Raw genomic sequence first — 12,568 nt, 5'->3', positions numbered from 1 at the left:
GACTGTTCCTGAACCAACTTATCAATTTATGGCGGTGATTTCACTTCAGTTTTCTATAGGAGTAACCACACACCCAGTAGTACACTGCACTTTCCCTTAGTTGGGAAATATAATATCATACAAATTATGCATGCTATCAAATGATGTAGAATAGTTGGGGTACCTCGCGATTCAGTAAAGTATTCTGCCTGCTTACCTGACAACTCAGCAATTTACTTTGCGCGCCCAACTCACAACTGAGCAATGTACAGTACCCTGTCTGCATCATTGCCTGTAACACTGTTCGCGTGGGTTTGAGCGTCATTATTAGTTTGCGCTCTGCCCGGGGTCGACCGTACCATTCGCTACTTTCGTTGCTTTGGTTGAGGCGTTATGTTTTGATCGAACATGTCCCGAGCGAGTATCCTCCCTGCCACGGAAGTCGTTTTTCGCTTCCTCGTCTTAGTCTTCTGCAGGACGAAAAGCGGAGGGACTATAAACCCATTTACGCTCCCGCATGCAACAAAGGAGGGGTGGAAGTGGATGGAGGGATCCGTGTTCCACACATTGCGCAAGCCACGCAATCCCATCCCGTTGAGACTTCTTGCCGCTCTCGAAAGCGGTCTCGTCGACATTAAAGATGCGGAAATCATCTATGCCATGCTCGATGACGACCTTAGTGATCAACCAGAACAGTGTCCACGTCGGTGTCGGTAACTGCATTTCGCAACCGTGTGACCGCTTGGGAGCGTCTCCCACCATTTGCCGAGCAATGCTGCACTGGTAATTGCTCTCATCGGTTGAAAGGCGCGTTCGGGGGTCAAGCCGCTCGGCAGCCCCGCCTATTTTTCTAGGACTGCAAAACCCTTGCGGATGACCGAATTCGAAGTCAGTCGGTAGTAGCGTATAGCTATATGGAAGCGACCTCCATTCATACAGCAGTGAGCAGATAAGTTAGCATCGGCGTCAGACCATTTCAATGGCGCAAGGTTTACCTCCATCTGGAGCACCAGTAGCACCGATCGATGACGCAGAGCGAGAATGCTGTGCCTCGCGTGATGTCAAGTTAATACTGACCACGGTCAAGTGAAACGACGCAAGTAATGTAAGAAGATAAAGTCAAACTGCGAAAAAAATATCAGACCGACTGATATACCAGCGGAACCGCTCAGTAAGGCATCGAAGCCGAAGCTCGCGAAGTGCTCGCTGAAGCGGAGCAACCGCCAGCCGGCGCCATTGTTGTCGTCAGTGCACGATGTCGAAGTGGCGCGTGGAGGTGGGAACCTGCAGGGGCTGCTGTCCGGGCTCTGCCTGCGCGCCCTGTCGAGGATGCCAAAGATAATGAACCTAACAAGAGGAGATACCATGTCGTTAGGTATATACCAAGTTCAGCTTGGCTTCCTGCGTCTAGGAGTTGTTGCTTGCGTGTCGGAGCCACGGTCACTGTCACTTAAGCTGGATCAGCAAGTGCTACCAGTATTATAGATAATGAGGAGGAGGGGAGAGTAGTTGGAGCTGCCGGAGAGAAACCAAAAGTGCTGGCTTCTCGCCAACCCACAGTTCCTGCAGCCATACACGTGGCTAGAGCGTATAATATGTATTAACTCTAATTCTGATCTACTGCTACCCTTTCTGCGGGTTGTAACGGCCCTGGGGCTGCAGCGGTGCTGAAGCGGGGTCCGGACAAGGGTCTAACACTGCAAATCAAAACGAATGTTAGGAACGTTGATAACCCCCGCCAAATTCGCGCTTTTCATTGTCACACTATCCCAAACAACTACTTCAGGGATCTGACCGTGGCTGCGTGTGTCAGTCCGTGCGTTTAGGCCGCCGAGCGAAGCGACGGGGGCACTGTTTTTGCAACCTTGGCCGATGAAGGCGGCCCCCCCATTGTCTACCGAGCGGAGCGACGGCGGCGCGTCACAAACTTATGCTTTACCACACTAATCGTACTTTATTGAAACTGAATGCAAACATTTCGGGTCCAAATTGAAATCGACACACGCGCGCGGACATCTCCGCGGCAAGGTAACCTGCGCCAGCTACATCTGCACTAACTCACCAACAACTATGCCATGGGCATCAGATAGTCATAGCGGTAGTCTAGCGACCTGCGCGGTCACGATTTGGTACCGACCAGTGCTGAGCACAATAGGCTAACTTTTGTGGTATTAAGTGCTCTGATTGGAAAAAATTAAAACGGTTTTGATTGGCTAAATATATTTTGTGGCTTTACATACATTTCACGATGGAGCGCGTGAAATTTGAGACGTGCGCGGCCATGGTGACCATGCCGCCGCTCGGCACGGGCCGCCCACTGGGCCGCTTCAAGTGCGCGTGCTGCGAACACCTCCTCTTGAAGGAGTCGTTCTGCAAGCCTGGCGAGGAGCCCAAGCGAAGGTCCTCGCGCAGGTGTCTTGCGTGCAGGGATAGACCTGAGCGCGAGCGCTACTGGCACCCCCCGACACTGCCTCCGCGCACGGCACCTGACCTCAAGCGCCGCCAGCGCGAAGAGCGCCAGGCTGAGGTCCGCCGGGCCATGAACCCGGCGCCTCGCCGTAAGCCAGCGCGGGACCCCCTCACGGAGCCCAAGAAGCGCAAGCGCAAGCTGCGCTTCAGAGAGCGCCACCGCCCAAGCGAACGGGAGAAGCAGCAGCAGATGCAGCAGCAATAAATAAAAAATACAGCGCTCCCGTTGGCTGAAACATTTTGATACTTTTTTAACGCTTTTGCTTAATACACAGGAATATACTATGAATTTATATACATTCGTATTAAAACAAGATTTTGAAGAATTGGCGCTACGGTTAATGCGTGCGGATAGTGACATAGGGCACGGTACTGTGCCCGCATGCTGACAGTACATTACTAAAAGCTACGAAATGGACACGCGATCTGTTTGTCCTGGCAATCGATACTTTAGTGCTCCATACTTCATACACTCAAAGAGGCGCTTCAAATAGAAAGGAGACTGGAAATGGGGGTTGCCTGCCTTGACGGTTCAACGCATGCTACAGTGCACTAAACTCCAGACATATAGTCGTTGAATAGTACGCCGTAGAGGGTTGCGCACAATACTTACATACAACGCTAACCTTAGAAAGATAGCACGATAGGACAAGCGATAGGCCGGCACGATAGAACGGCGCGATAGATCGGGCGGGATAGAACGATACGATAGAACGGTGCGACCGAATGGCGTAATAGGACAGCGCATTGTGGCATGGCATAGCCCGGGAGGGATACGCGTACTAACCGTTACACAATTTGCGGCTACGACGTCTTGAAAAAATTAATCATATAAGTACGAGTTCGGTACGGTGTGTACACAAAACACATAGGCTGGGTTGCCACGTTGTTTTACATGGTGGTTTAGTATTTGTAATCCATCCTATCACAAGACGCGTAGGAGGAAGAGATACAACAAACGCTCCATATATAGTCCTGTACAGCACGTCAGCACAGGGATAGGGCCACCGATCCATACAACATTGCATAGTGCTCGAAACAAGTTGTGCTATCCTCCCGCGGAGTAACACTGTGTTCTATTTTGAAGCCCACCGGAGCGAAGCGGAGGTGGGCGGCCCTCACTACTGCACCTAACCACAAAACCTTCCGCCACGTAGCGGCGGCGCTCGGCTAGTTAGACATATAAGGGAGGTGCCCAGATATCTGAGGCGCGAGTAGATTGCATGCTGCTTCTGAGACGCGGATTATCAGCCGTTGTTTTCAGGTGTTACACGTCATTTTGATTAAAATTTATCCAATGGAATCATCCAATAATGCTTATCGGGCTTTAAACGAATGAAATGGGCAGCAATACCTGTGTTAGAAATTGTGTATTCCCGAGAAAAAACGTGTTTCTAGGCTCGAGGATGCGCCGGAAGACAGAGCGGTTCGGCACATTATCCTTAAAATCATGTTCCTAACCGACACACCCACTACTGTCGCTTCCACATCTGAGCGCCCCCGATAAACGTAATATGTTTCCTGGTGTTATAAGAAATAAATGATTTTCACGTTGTATCGCTAAATTGACAGTACTAGCAATAATTTTCCAATCGAAAATCTGCATAGGAAACCAAACATTTTGAAAAGAAAAACGCAATGGCTTAAGTTGATCGGGAATATCCAACCAGCTCACAAAGTAAGAGTCGTTGTCATGAGATCAGTATATAGGATAACCTCTAACATATACATGCCCTTCAGTGTCGGCGGTGCCACAATTTATATGCGAACCCTATCGGGAGCTTTAAAACCCGGGTTGTTAACCCTAATACAATGGGGTAGGATCATAATAAAATACATCTAAACGGTAGCTCTCGATATGGCATACAAACCGAGATATTGCAAAGCATGCCCTGCCAAATCGGGACGCTTAATGATGTGGCGGCCACTTTGCTCTGGGAATACTGTTCGTTTCAATATTGCAAGTGTAATGAAAAACCTTAAGGTTGGCAAGTCATCAGGCGACGAGCTGAAGTTCAACGGAAGCCGCTGCAGTGCGCTGTGTTGTAGAACAAGATGATCATCTACCTCAGAGCGCGGATCCATCGAGGAGCTATGCCACAAGCATGCAAAGCCGCTGACACGTTCGAAGACCTGCTCGTGAGCCTGACGTGGCGGCAGCGCCGGCTGCCTCTCGAGCTGGTCTTCGTCTGACAAAGATGCAAAGTGGTAACATGATTTGCATGATACGCTGCTAATTTAATAATCGTCGTCATCAAGCGACTGTTGCTACCTAGCTGTTTTACGTGAATTGTGATAAAGCAAACGGATGAGCCAATGTATGTGATTTGTCGACTTGTGAGAAAAGGGTCGTCAGACTGGTGCAGTAATTGCCAGATTCCGGACCGGAATCCGGAAACATGTCAAATCTGCAATAGAGACACACTGGCGACATATAAAATTACTCGCGCCAATCAGCGTCCACGTATTTATTCCGGACGGCAGCAGAAAGTGTGATATTTCCACTTACGTAATGATATATTTCTCTCATTCTTTAGAGGGGATGCTCGGACAAGCTCGCAGCGGTGACACGACGGACAGTCGGCAGCCGAGCAAGCGGAGGATGTGTCGTGTACAGCTAGTGGAAGGAGCGGTGGGCCAGCGCTGTCGGAGCCTAGCGCGTGCGGCATCTCCTAACTCGTGGACATGATCGACGGTGGCACGGTGCGCTGATAAGTGGCGGCTACGTCTTCGTCAACACTTACGACGCGCACCCAATCGCGCCCACACCATCAATATTGAAGACGACTGGCCTCTCTCCGCCGCGCTGTGCTCGGCGGCGTCCCGGTCGGCGTACGCGGCAAAGATAAGCTCTCTAGGCCGGCCGGAAGTAGATCAAAGGTTGCCAGAGCGCCCAGCTGTGGTTGTAACAGGGTTACACGAGAGTTACCCGAAGGGTTACTAAGTGGGTACACACTGTCTAACCTAAATCAGGTGGAGAATCAGTACATGGCTTCGGAGCCACTGATTATGCATATGACCTGGGTGCACTATGCTAGATAGTGAACCGGATACATTTACACCATAGGCGGCATGGCCGCACCAAAGAGAAATACATTCAGTTTGAGATTTACACAGTTATGAGTTAAGGGTTGACTCTTGGAGTCCGTAAGGTGTACGGACTCGTACGTTCTGGTATTAGAACGGGCGATCTTAAGCTGAGACTCTGTGAGTCTGTTACGTCTTCCTCTGACGCTAAAGCTACGGCAGCCCCGCTACAGTGGTGTTGTACGCACTGGCGACGGGGTGGAGCTACAAGAACGCGTTCATCGCCAGCTGAGGTGAGAGTGAGCGGCGTGGGATCAGCAGACGCGGACGTGCGAGCAGCGCGAGGACTACACTACAGGCACTGTGGGGGAGAGCGTGGCGGGCGAGACTTTGACTGCGGGGTTCCTGGATGCAGTGCAGGAAGGTGAGAAGGAGCAGCAGGACGTCTAGACAGGTGATGAAACTGGAGATGAGCAGGCCCGCGCAGCATGATGACAGAGGCTGCGCGATTAGAAGGAGGCAGTGCAGACGGAAAAAAGACAGCTAAGATCGCCGAGACGCTCGAGACGACGGAGATGTCGACCGTGGCTGAGGTGGGTGTCGCGCGCACATGTGGCTGGCGCTGCCACGACGGAGCTGGCGCACCGTGGTAGCGGAGACGCGGAGACGGCGAGGGATACTACAATCAAGGTGACGACCGGCTCGATCGAGACGACGGAGGAGGCGTAGAGTTGGTCTCCGAGGTTATTAAGACGACGGAGGAGACGGTGGAGGAGATCAATGTAACGTCATAGGAGGATTCCAGCGACAGCGGCAAGGCGAACAGCTTCTCCGCCGGCACCACGGTTCGGTAGTGAGTGTCGCTCCCTCCAAGACGACGACTGCCGATGGCGACTCGGTCGACGTATACGACGGAGAAGGTGACCAGCGAGAACGTGGGCTCTTATGGAGTCGGCGAAGCTCGTCGAGCGCGTGAGCAAGACCAAAGACCTGGGGCGGTACTTCAGCTCGAGCGCGCAGCAGCAGGACGGCCAAGGTGCTGAGGGTGCAGTGTAGTACCAGTAGACATCATGCCTTTGATTGCTTATCTACCAGCATTGCTACATAATCTTTCATAAAATTTACTGGACCGAACTACTATTCTACATTCCATGTACTTGACGGCCGACAGCGTTCTGCGCTTGTTGGGTCGTTAAAGCCGTCCTTGACCTTCCAGCTAAGGTGTCGAGACCACGACAATCACCTCTCTCCGTCTTGGTCAAGTCTGGAAGTGGCTACAACCGGCCGGTATTAAATTTATCGAGTTAGAACGACAAACATCTTTAGTTTTGTATGGTTACTTATTTGCGCGAACAAGGAAATTCCGGGCGATTCCAGAAATAAGTTTGAACACAATAAACCTAACCCTAATGATCGACGATTGGATGAAAATAGGTCGCTGAGCCTCAAATGATAGGGAAAAAATAGCTGATTGGCTACAACGAGGTAGCAAGCTTGTCATAGGGATAGGGTGTCCGGCCAAATACTACTTTCCTACAATAATTCATGGTGGATGCCGACTTCAAGAGCGTTCCATAGCTCCTTCAAAACCCCAACAAGATGTGCAGACAGGTCGTTCTGAACGACACACGAGGGTCTACACACTGTAGGCCAGAAGCCCTTGGCTCGAGAGTGTGGGTCGTTGAAGTTGAAGCGAGTGTTGGTCAGTGAAGAAGTGTAATCTCGGTTGTTGGTGTCGATGTGCGAGGTTCTTGGTATATTTGAAAATGAATCCTTATCGCTAGCCTAACATCCATGGCTAGCTTTGCTCCTAGACGACATTTGCGTATTTCTGTTTGTATTCCGTACCTGTGCGCCTACCCTCATCTCTTTGCGTTGTTTTCATGTCGTTCCTACTAAATGCATGTTCAATGTTTCGGGTTTCTTTTCTTTTTGCCTATATGCATGTTCGGTGTGACTTGCTGACCCTCTAGGGTAGCGGTCACGCGACAATAGCGTCTCTGGCCTCGAGCAAGCAAACCCGGGCCTTCGCATCGCCCTGACTTGCTTTCTCAGTCGGTCAGAAGTGCTGGGCAAGAAACAATGACGATGTGGCTCCAGATTTGCTGGCCGGAGCCACCAATGTGTTGCGAGCCCGGGCGGGAAGTTTTGCCAGGATGGCTTTGCGTAGAGTGAGCTGTGAAGTGAATTAGAGAGAGGTGAAGTTCGTGTTTGGGCGCGTAACTTCGGGGCGTAGCAGCTACAGCACTCCTTGCTTAGACTTCCGCCATCTTGTTCGTCTTCGTTTCCCACGCGGAGGCCTTGACCCAAAGCCTAATTAGTAACAGAGCTAATCCCTTCTAAAACGTTATAGCCGCAAAGGTATTCATTTTCACACACTACAATAAATTGTCGAAAGCAAACGTCGCTAAAACGTGTTTGCTGCTTGTTAGACAAGTTAATCAGCTCTTTCACAGTAGCTAGACTACGCTTGCGTCGAGCCATCTTGCTGTCATGTAGACGATTGTCGTGCTCGAGTTGCTGACGGGTGGTACGAGGGTCTAGCACTCTGGCTGCACCGAGGTTGACGAGACCTGTTGTATTGCCGAGTTTACGCTGGGCGTGACAGAGATCAGGGATGACCGTCTTTCGCTTTTCCCTGTCGAGTGACTTGACCTCGGCAAGATGGCACAGAAGTCGGTCGATCGTCCGCACTGCGTGCCGGATTAGACGGTAGAAGTCGGTGCGCGACCGTTTTTTTAGAGGCTGAGAGTAATCTATGCCGCTGTCGGTGTCAGCGGCATAGATTACTCTCAGCCTCTAAAAAAACGACGGAAACAGCGTTTTCAATGCAACGACCATTATGACCCGACATCCAAGCAAACATGCAACTCAGAGCGGACTGCACCGCCCCTAACCGCTGAACCCTAAAGCCGGACTGGATCGAGTGCGCCGCTACAAATGGTGCCTCGTACCTATACTGACGTTTCCCTGACAAATGTCGGGTGGGTTTGAATCATGGCCAATCATCTATGTCTACCGGTGCCCGAAGCCCTCTACGAGGTTGGGGAAGCGCAGTCAGAAGCGAATCCCCAGCCGGTGTCCGAAGACTTCTCCAAGGTTGAGCAAATCACTGTTGCGAGGGGACCAACAAGTGCTACCAAATGGGGTCTGTCATACCGAAAGTACGTTGAGAAGTTGGCGTTGCTTGGTTGTTCGCGGATAAGTACAAAGTGAGATTGATCTCTGTAAGTCTTTGGGTTGGCTACAAGCCTTAGGCCTTCCACTAGTAGCGTTCTAGAAGCTGGGCTTACCTATACTCAATGCCAGTGCTTTTTTAATGTTTTGGTAATCCTATATATGTACGTTGTAATCTTGTGCAGGTTGTGTGCTAGCTTCCCGGCGCCAGGCAGTTTCGCATAAACCTGGTGCCTGCCTTCAAGCGACGTTGCGCGTGGGTTTCTTGTGGCGACGGAGACTGCAGTGCTGCGACGCCTGCCTTCCTCGCCACTAGCTATGTGTTCCCTAAGCATGTATGTTGCTGGCGTACCCACTTGCGTGGGTCCACACGGGCTCGATCTGCCACATGTGTTCCATGATACCTCGTGACCCAGACGGGCTCGATCTGCCATATGTGCTCCAGGATGTCTCGTATCGTGAGAGCCTACACTACAAACAAAATACACTAGAATGATGTCTATCCAGAATACCAGTAAAATAAACTTACGTTTTCATCTGACCCCGTGTCTTGTATACAAGCGACAATGACAGGGACGTCAGGAAAGAGTACCTTGCGTCCTTGCCCCTTGTTTGTCCTGGAGGGTGCGTGGCCACGGCACACCTGTAGTACAACTCCGAACCTGTACGTCAATCTGGAAAAGGTACTTAACCAACAAAAAAAACATAGTTGTCAGTTAAATTGTGTAGCCATGACCTACAAAGGCTGATGCAGACCACCAGCCCGTGGAAGTACTAACTCGACGTAGTTCTCTTACTTTGGTCAAAGAACTACGTATGCCAGAGACATTCGTCTAGGAAAACTAAGTACCTTAGTCTTCAACATACCTCGTTCGCTCTTGACGCGTGCTTTGATTTTAGCTTCCTAAGCACCCTGAATACGGTTGGTGCACGCACATTTGGTAGGGTCGACAAAGCTCTTCTAGTGTCTAACCCATTGGCGCATGCACCGCATGCCCTTCAACATGCTGTCGATTTCAAGAGTGTACACGTGGCTTTTGCGGTGACCGGACAAGACTTCCTTGACGTAAGACTTGAACTGGTCTGACATATGAGCGTCCTGCAGTGTAGTAATTGTAGGACGTTCATTATGTCAGACCAGTTTAAATCTTATATATAATAATTGCAGGACGCTCATCATGTCAGACCAGTGCGGGGCAATAGTGCAGGTGCGCCTATGGTCAGTAAAGCTTAGAAGCTTCGCCCTCTGCTGCCGTTACACCTAAGCGGTGCCGCGTTTGCAGGATCACTTCCTCCACGCCGACTTCCTGCAGATGCGACGCACAATATCCAGGGTTCGAAAATTGGGATGAAGGTTTTTTGGGGTTTTGCAAAACACCCGCCCGCCCGTTTCATCAAAATTGCGGGTTTTTAAATAGAATGAGCACAGAGGACTATTTAAGGGCTCCTAAAAATCGAGGACTGATCTCGGCACACCTTCCAGACAGCCTACATACTTCATTTCCTAAATGGTGTTCACCTGCCCCCGGTGCCTGATCCCCTTTCGACATGCCGCATCCCTCAGACGTCACATAGGGACCCCCATCTGCTTCGCCCGCCAGTTTCCGGGCCTGGTTGCGGCCATACGGCGGGGCCTACGCAACCAGCATCGGCGCGAAAGACGCTTAGAACGCCAACACGACCCGCAGCGTGTCGTGCAGCCAGAAGAAGAGGTCAGCCAGAAGCTCAGGAATTCGACCCGGAGCGCAACCAAGCCCAGCCACTCCTTCAACGGAGCCCAGGAAGTAGGTTTCGTCCTCGCATATCAACATGTAGTCGACAACGCTCTTGTCGCACTTCTTTCCTGCCACACGGTGCACCATGACCAGCTTCAACTCGCCGCACGATCCGCACAGCAAAGTGGTCGCAAGCTCGCGGGGGGTGGGGAGGACGGCGCCAGGGTTAAGGATAGCCATCGCCTTCACCAGCGTTGCGTGATTGACCTTGTTGAATGTCATACCCGTGGAATAGAACCACAGCGCAAACTGTCGTTGGAAAGCCGTCAGCTTCGCAGGGCTTAGGGCCGGTGGAAGGCAAGCTGTAATCGGCTTCGTTACAGGTCGCTTGGAGCCCTTGCGCTTGAAGTGGTCGCGGACGCGTTCGACATGCGTCTCTCCCAGCAGGTGGATGATACGCTCGCACTTCTTACACGAGACGACATCGTCCGCCACGACTACGTCATTCCAGACCGGATCCTTCCGCGGCTTATGGTGATGGAAAGTGTTCAAGTTGAAAACTGAGCCTATGAACTCAACCGTTTGCCTGTTATCTCTGTCTCTAGGACTAAACACGCTATTGCATAGGGTTAGAGGGAGTGTTAGCCTGCCAATTTGCGCGATAAGTGGGGAGCGAGCCACGGCAAACCACGGTTTAGAGTATTTGACAGGATTTCATTAAGGAAACAGTATCGAGGACGGTCTCACCTGGCCCCGTTCCCAGCAACGAGCCATGACGTCATCGGGTCCTAAAAAAACAAAACCTAAACCCACCCACCCGCGGATCTTATCAAACCCACCCGGACAAATCTCAGCTGACAATGTCGCGTTCCTCGTGGATATTCACCCTTTCTTATAGCAGTTTCCCTGTTCGTCACGCCCACAATCCACAAAATTTTCATTGGACAAAAATACGTTTTATCTCATGAGTACGAACTTCAGGGCCCGCAGGGCCGGACTGTATCAATTACTCGGCCCCACGCTGCGAGTAGTGCAGCGAGCTCCGCGAGCGGAACGGGGGCGCCCTACCATTGTCTAAGTCCCTAATAACCATGGCGAAGCGCCTGCGTAGCGGTGCGCTGAGCCCTAGTCGTTGTCGTAGTACAGACAACGACTACACATTTGCCACTTCAAGGTGGTCTTAGTGCAATTCAATTTGGCAAAATATAACGATGGAAATTCAAATGTCATTTTTTATTTTTAGGTTTCACGTCAAAGTGGAATTTTTAAAGTTCAAACGGACTACGACTGGATGAGGAGACCCGCGCGCGCCCACCAGCAATTCAGAACGACTGGAGAGTAGAATTCGCGCCCACCAGCACTCAGAGAGCTGTCTCTTTGCACTTCACCTCGACTGGCTCATGCCTAAGGAGCCGAAGCACAGCCTCGCGGCTCGCGCGCGCGTCTTAGACGCTCACCAGCAGGGAGAAGACTGGGAGCTTGTCGCCAAGCACAATGGCATCCCCCGGAGTACTGCTCGCCGCATCGTCGTGAGCGGGAGTCCGGAGGTGAAGCAGCGCGGTGGCTCTCGAGCCGCCAATATCAAGTGCACTCCAGAGATTGAGGCAGCGCTGGTCGACTACGTAGAGGCCAACTGCTTGCTCACACTGGAGCAGCTGAATACGATGGTGTGGGTCGATTTTGGCGTGGATTTGAGCACGTCCTTGATCAGGCAGAAGCTCACGGGCCAACTGTACACAGTCAAGCAGGTATGTCGATGGTGTTGTTGGTATGCTAGCATTACGGAACCTATGTATCGATATAACACTATGATACGAATGTAGGTGCGAGTCGAGCCTGCAACTTGCAATAATGAAGTCAATGTTCAGAAGCACAAGCAGTTCGCCCTTGACTTGCATAGGTACAGTGCTGAAGGTGCGTTCATTGTGTACTACGATGAAACAAACTACAACCTATACTGCAGACGCACGCAGGGCCGTGCGCTCAAGGGCAAGCGCGCCATCGTGAAGCTGCCGCCCAGCAAGGGCAAGAACCTGCAAATACAGTGCGCGGTCTCTACCGAGGTCGGTCTGCTGCACTACGAGACCCAGTGCGGGAGCATCAAGATGGAGGAGAACGCTGCGTTCGTCGACGCTGTCTATGACGCTGCCAAGGCGCACCCCACCTACCAGCAGCACTTTGCTGGCAAGCCGGTTGTCATT

At 51.5% G+C, this 12,568-nt stretch overlaps 3 protein-coding genes across 3 annotated transcripts; 2 read left to right on the top strand and 1 right to left on the bottom strand.

Moving 5' to 3' along the window:
* Nucleotides 1–2,227: 2,227 nt before the first annotated feature.
* On the top strand, nucleotides 2,228–2,653 carry PHYSODRAFT_331463 (hypothetical protein; the record flags this gene model as incomplete). The annotated part of the gene is made up of 1 exon (XM_009528257.1): nucleotides 2,228–2,653. The coding sequence occupies one exon, from the start codon at nucleotides 2,228–2,230 to the stop codon at nucleotides 2,651–2,653; it is 426 nt and encodes a 141-aa protein (XP_009526552.1).
* Nucleotides 2,654–4,542: 1,889 nt separating this feature from the next.
* PHYSODRAFT_331462 (hypothetical protein) lies at nucleotides 4,543–6,531 on the top strand (the record flags this gene model as incomplete). Its single annotated transcript, XM_009528256.1, has 6 exons — nucleotides 4,543–4,629; nucleotides 5,794–5,899; nucleotides 5,974–6,068; nucleotides 6,129–6,257; nucleotides 6,350–6,379; nucleotides 6,427–6,531. 6 exons carry the CDS (start codon nucleotides 4,543–4,545, stop codon nucleotides 6,529–6,531), a joined length of 552 nt encoding a protein of 183 aa, XP_009526551.1.
* A 3,785-nt stretch (nucleotides 6,532–10,316) lies between these two features.
* On the bottom strand, nucleotides 10,317–11,141 carry PHYSODRAFT_331461 (hypothetical protein; the record flags this gene model as incomplete). The annotated part of the gene is made up of 3 exons (XM_009528255.1): nucleotides 10,317–10,676; nucleotides 10,749–10,895; nucleotides 11,115–11,141. The coding sequence occupies 3 exons, from the start codon at nucleotides 11,139–11,141 to the stop codon at nucleotides 10,317–10,319; spliced, it is 534 nt and encodes a 177-aa protein (XP_009526550.1).
* Between the last annotated feature and the right edge of the window lie 1,427 nt (nucleotides 11,142–12,568).

The sequence above is a fragment of the Phytophthora sojae genome (assembly GCF_000149755.1).
Source record: "Phytophthora sojae unplaced genomic scaffold PHYSOscaffold_4, whole genome shotgun sequence".
In the NCBI taxonomy this organism is placed as follows: Eukaryota; Oomycota; class Peronosporomycetes; order Peronosporales; family Peronosporaceae; genus Phytophthora; species Phytophthora sojae.
Note: the sequence above shows the minus strand (reverse complement) of the source record. Positions and strands in the feature narration are given on the sequence as shown.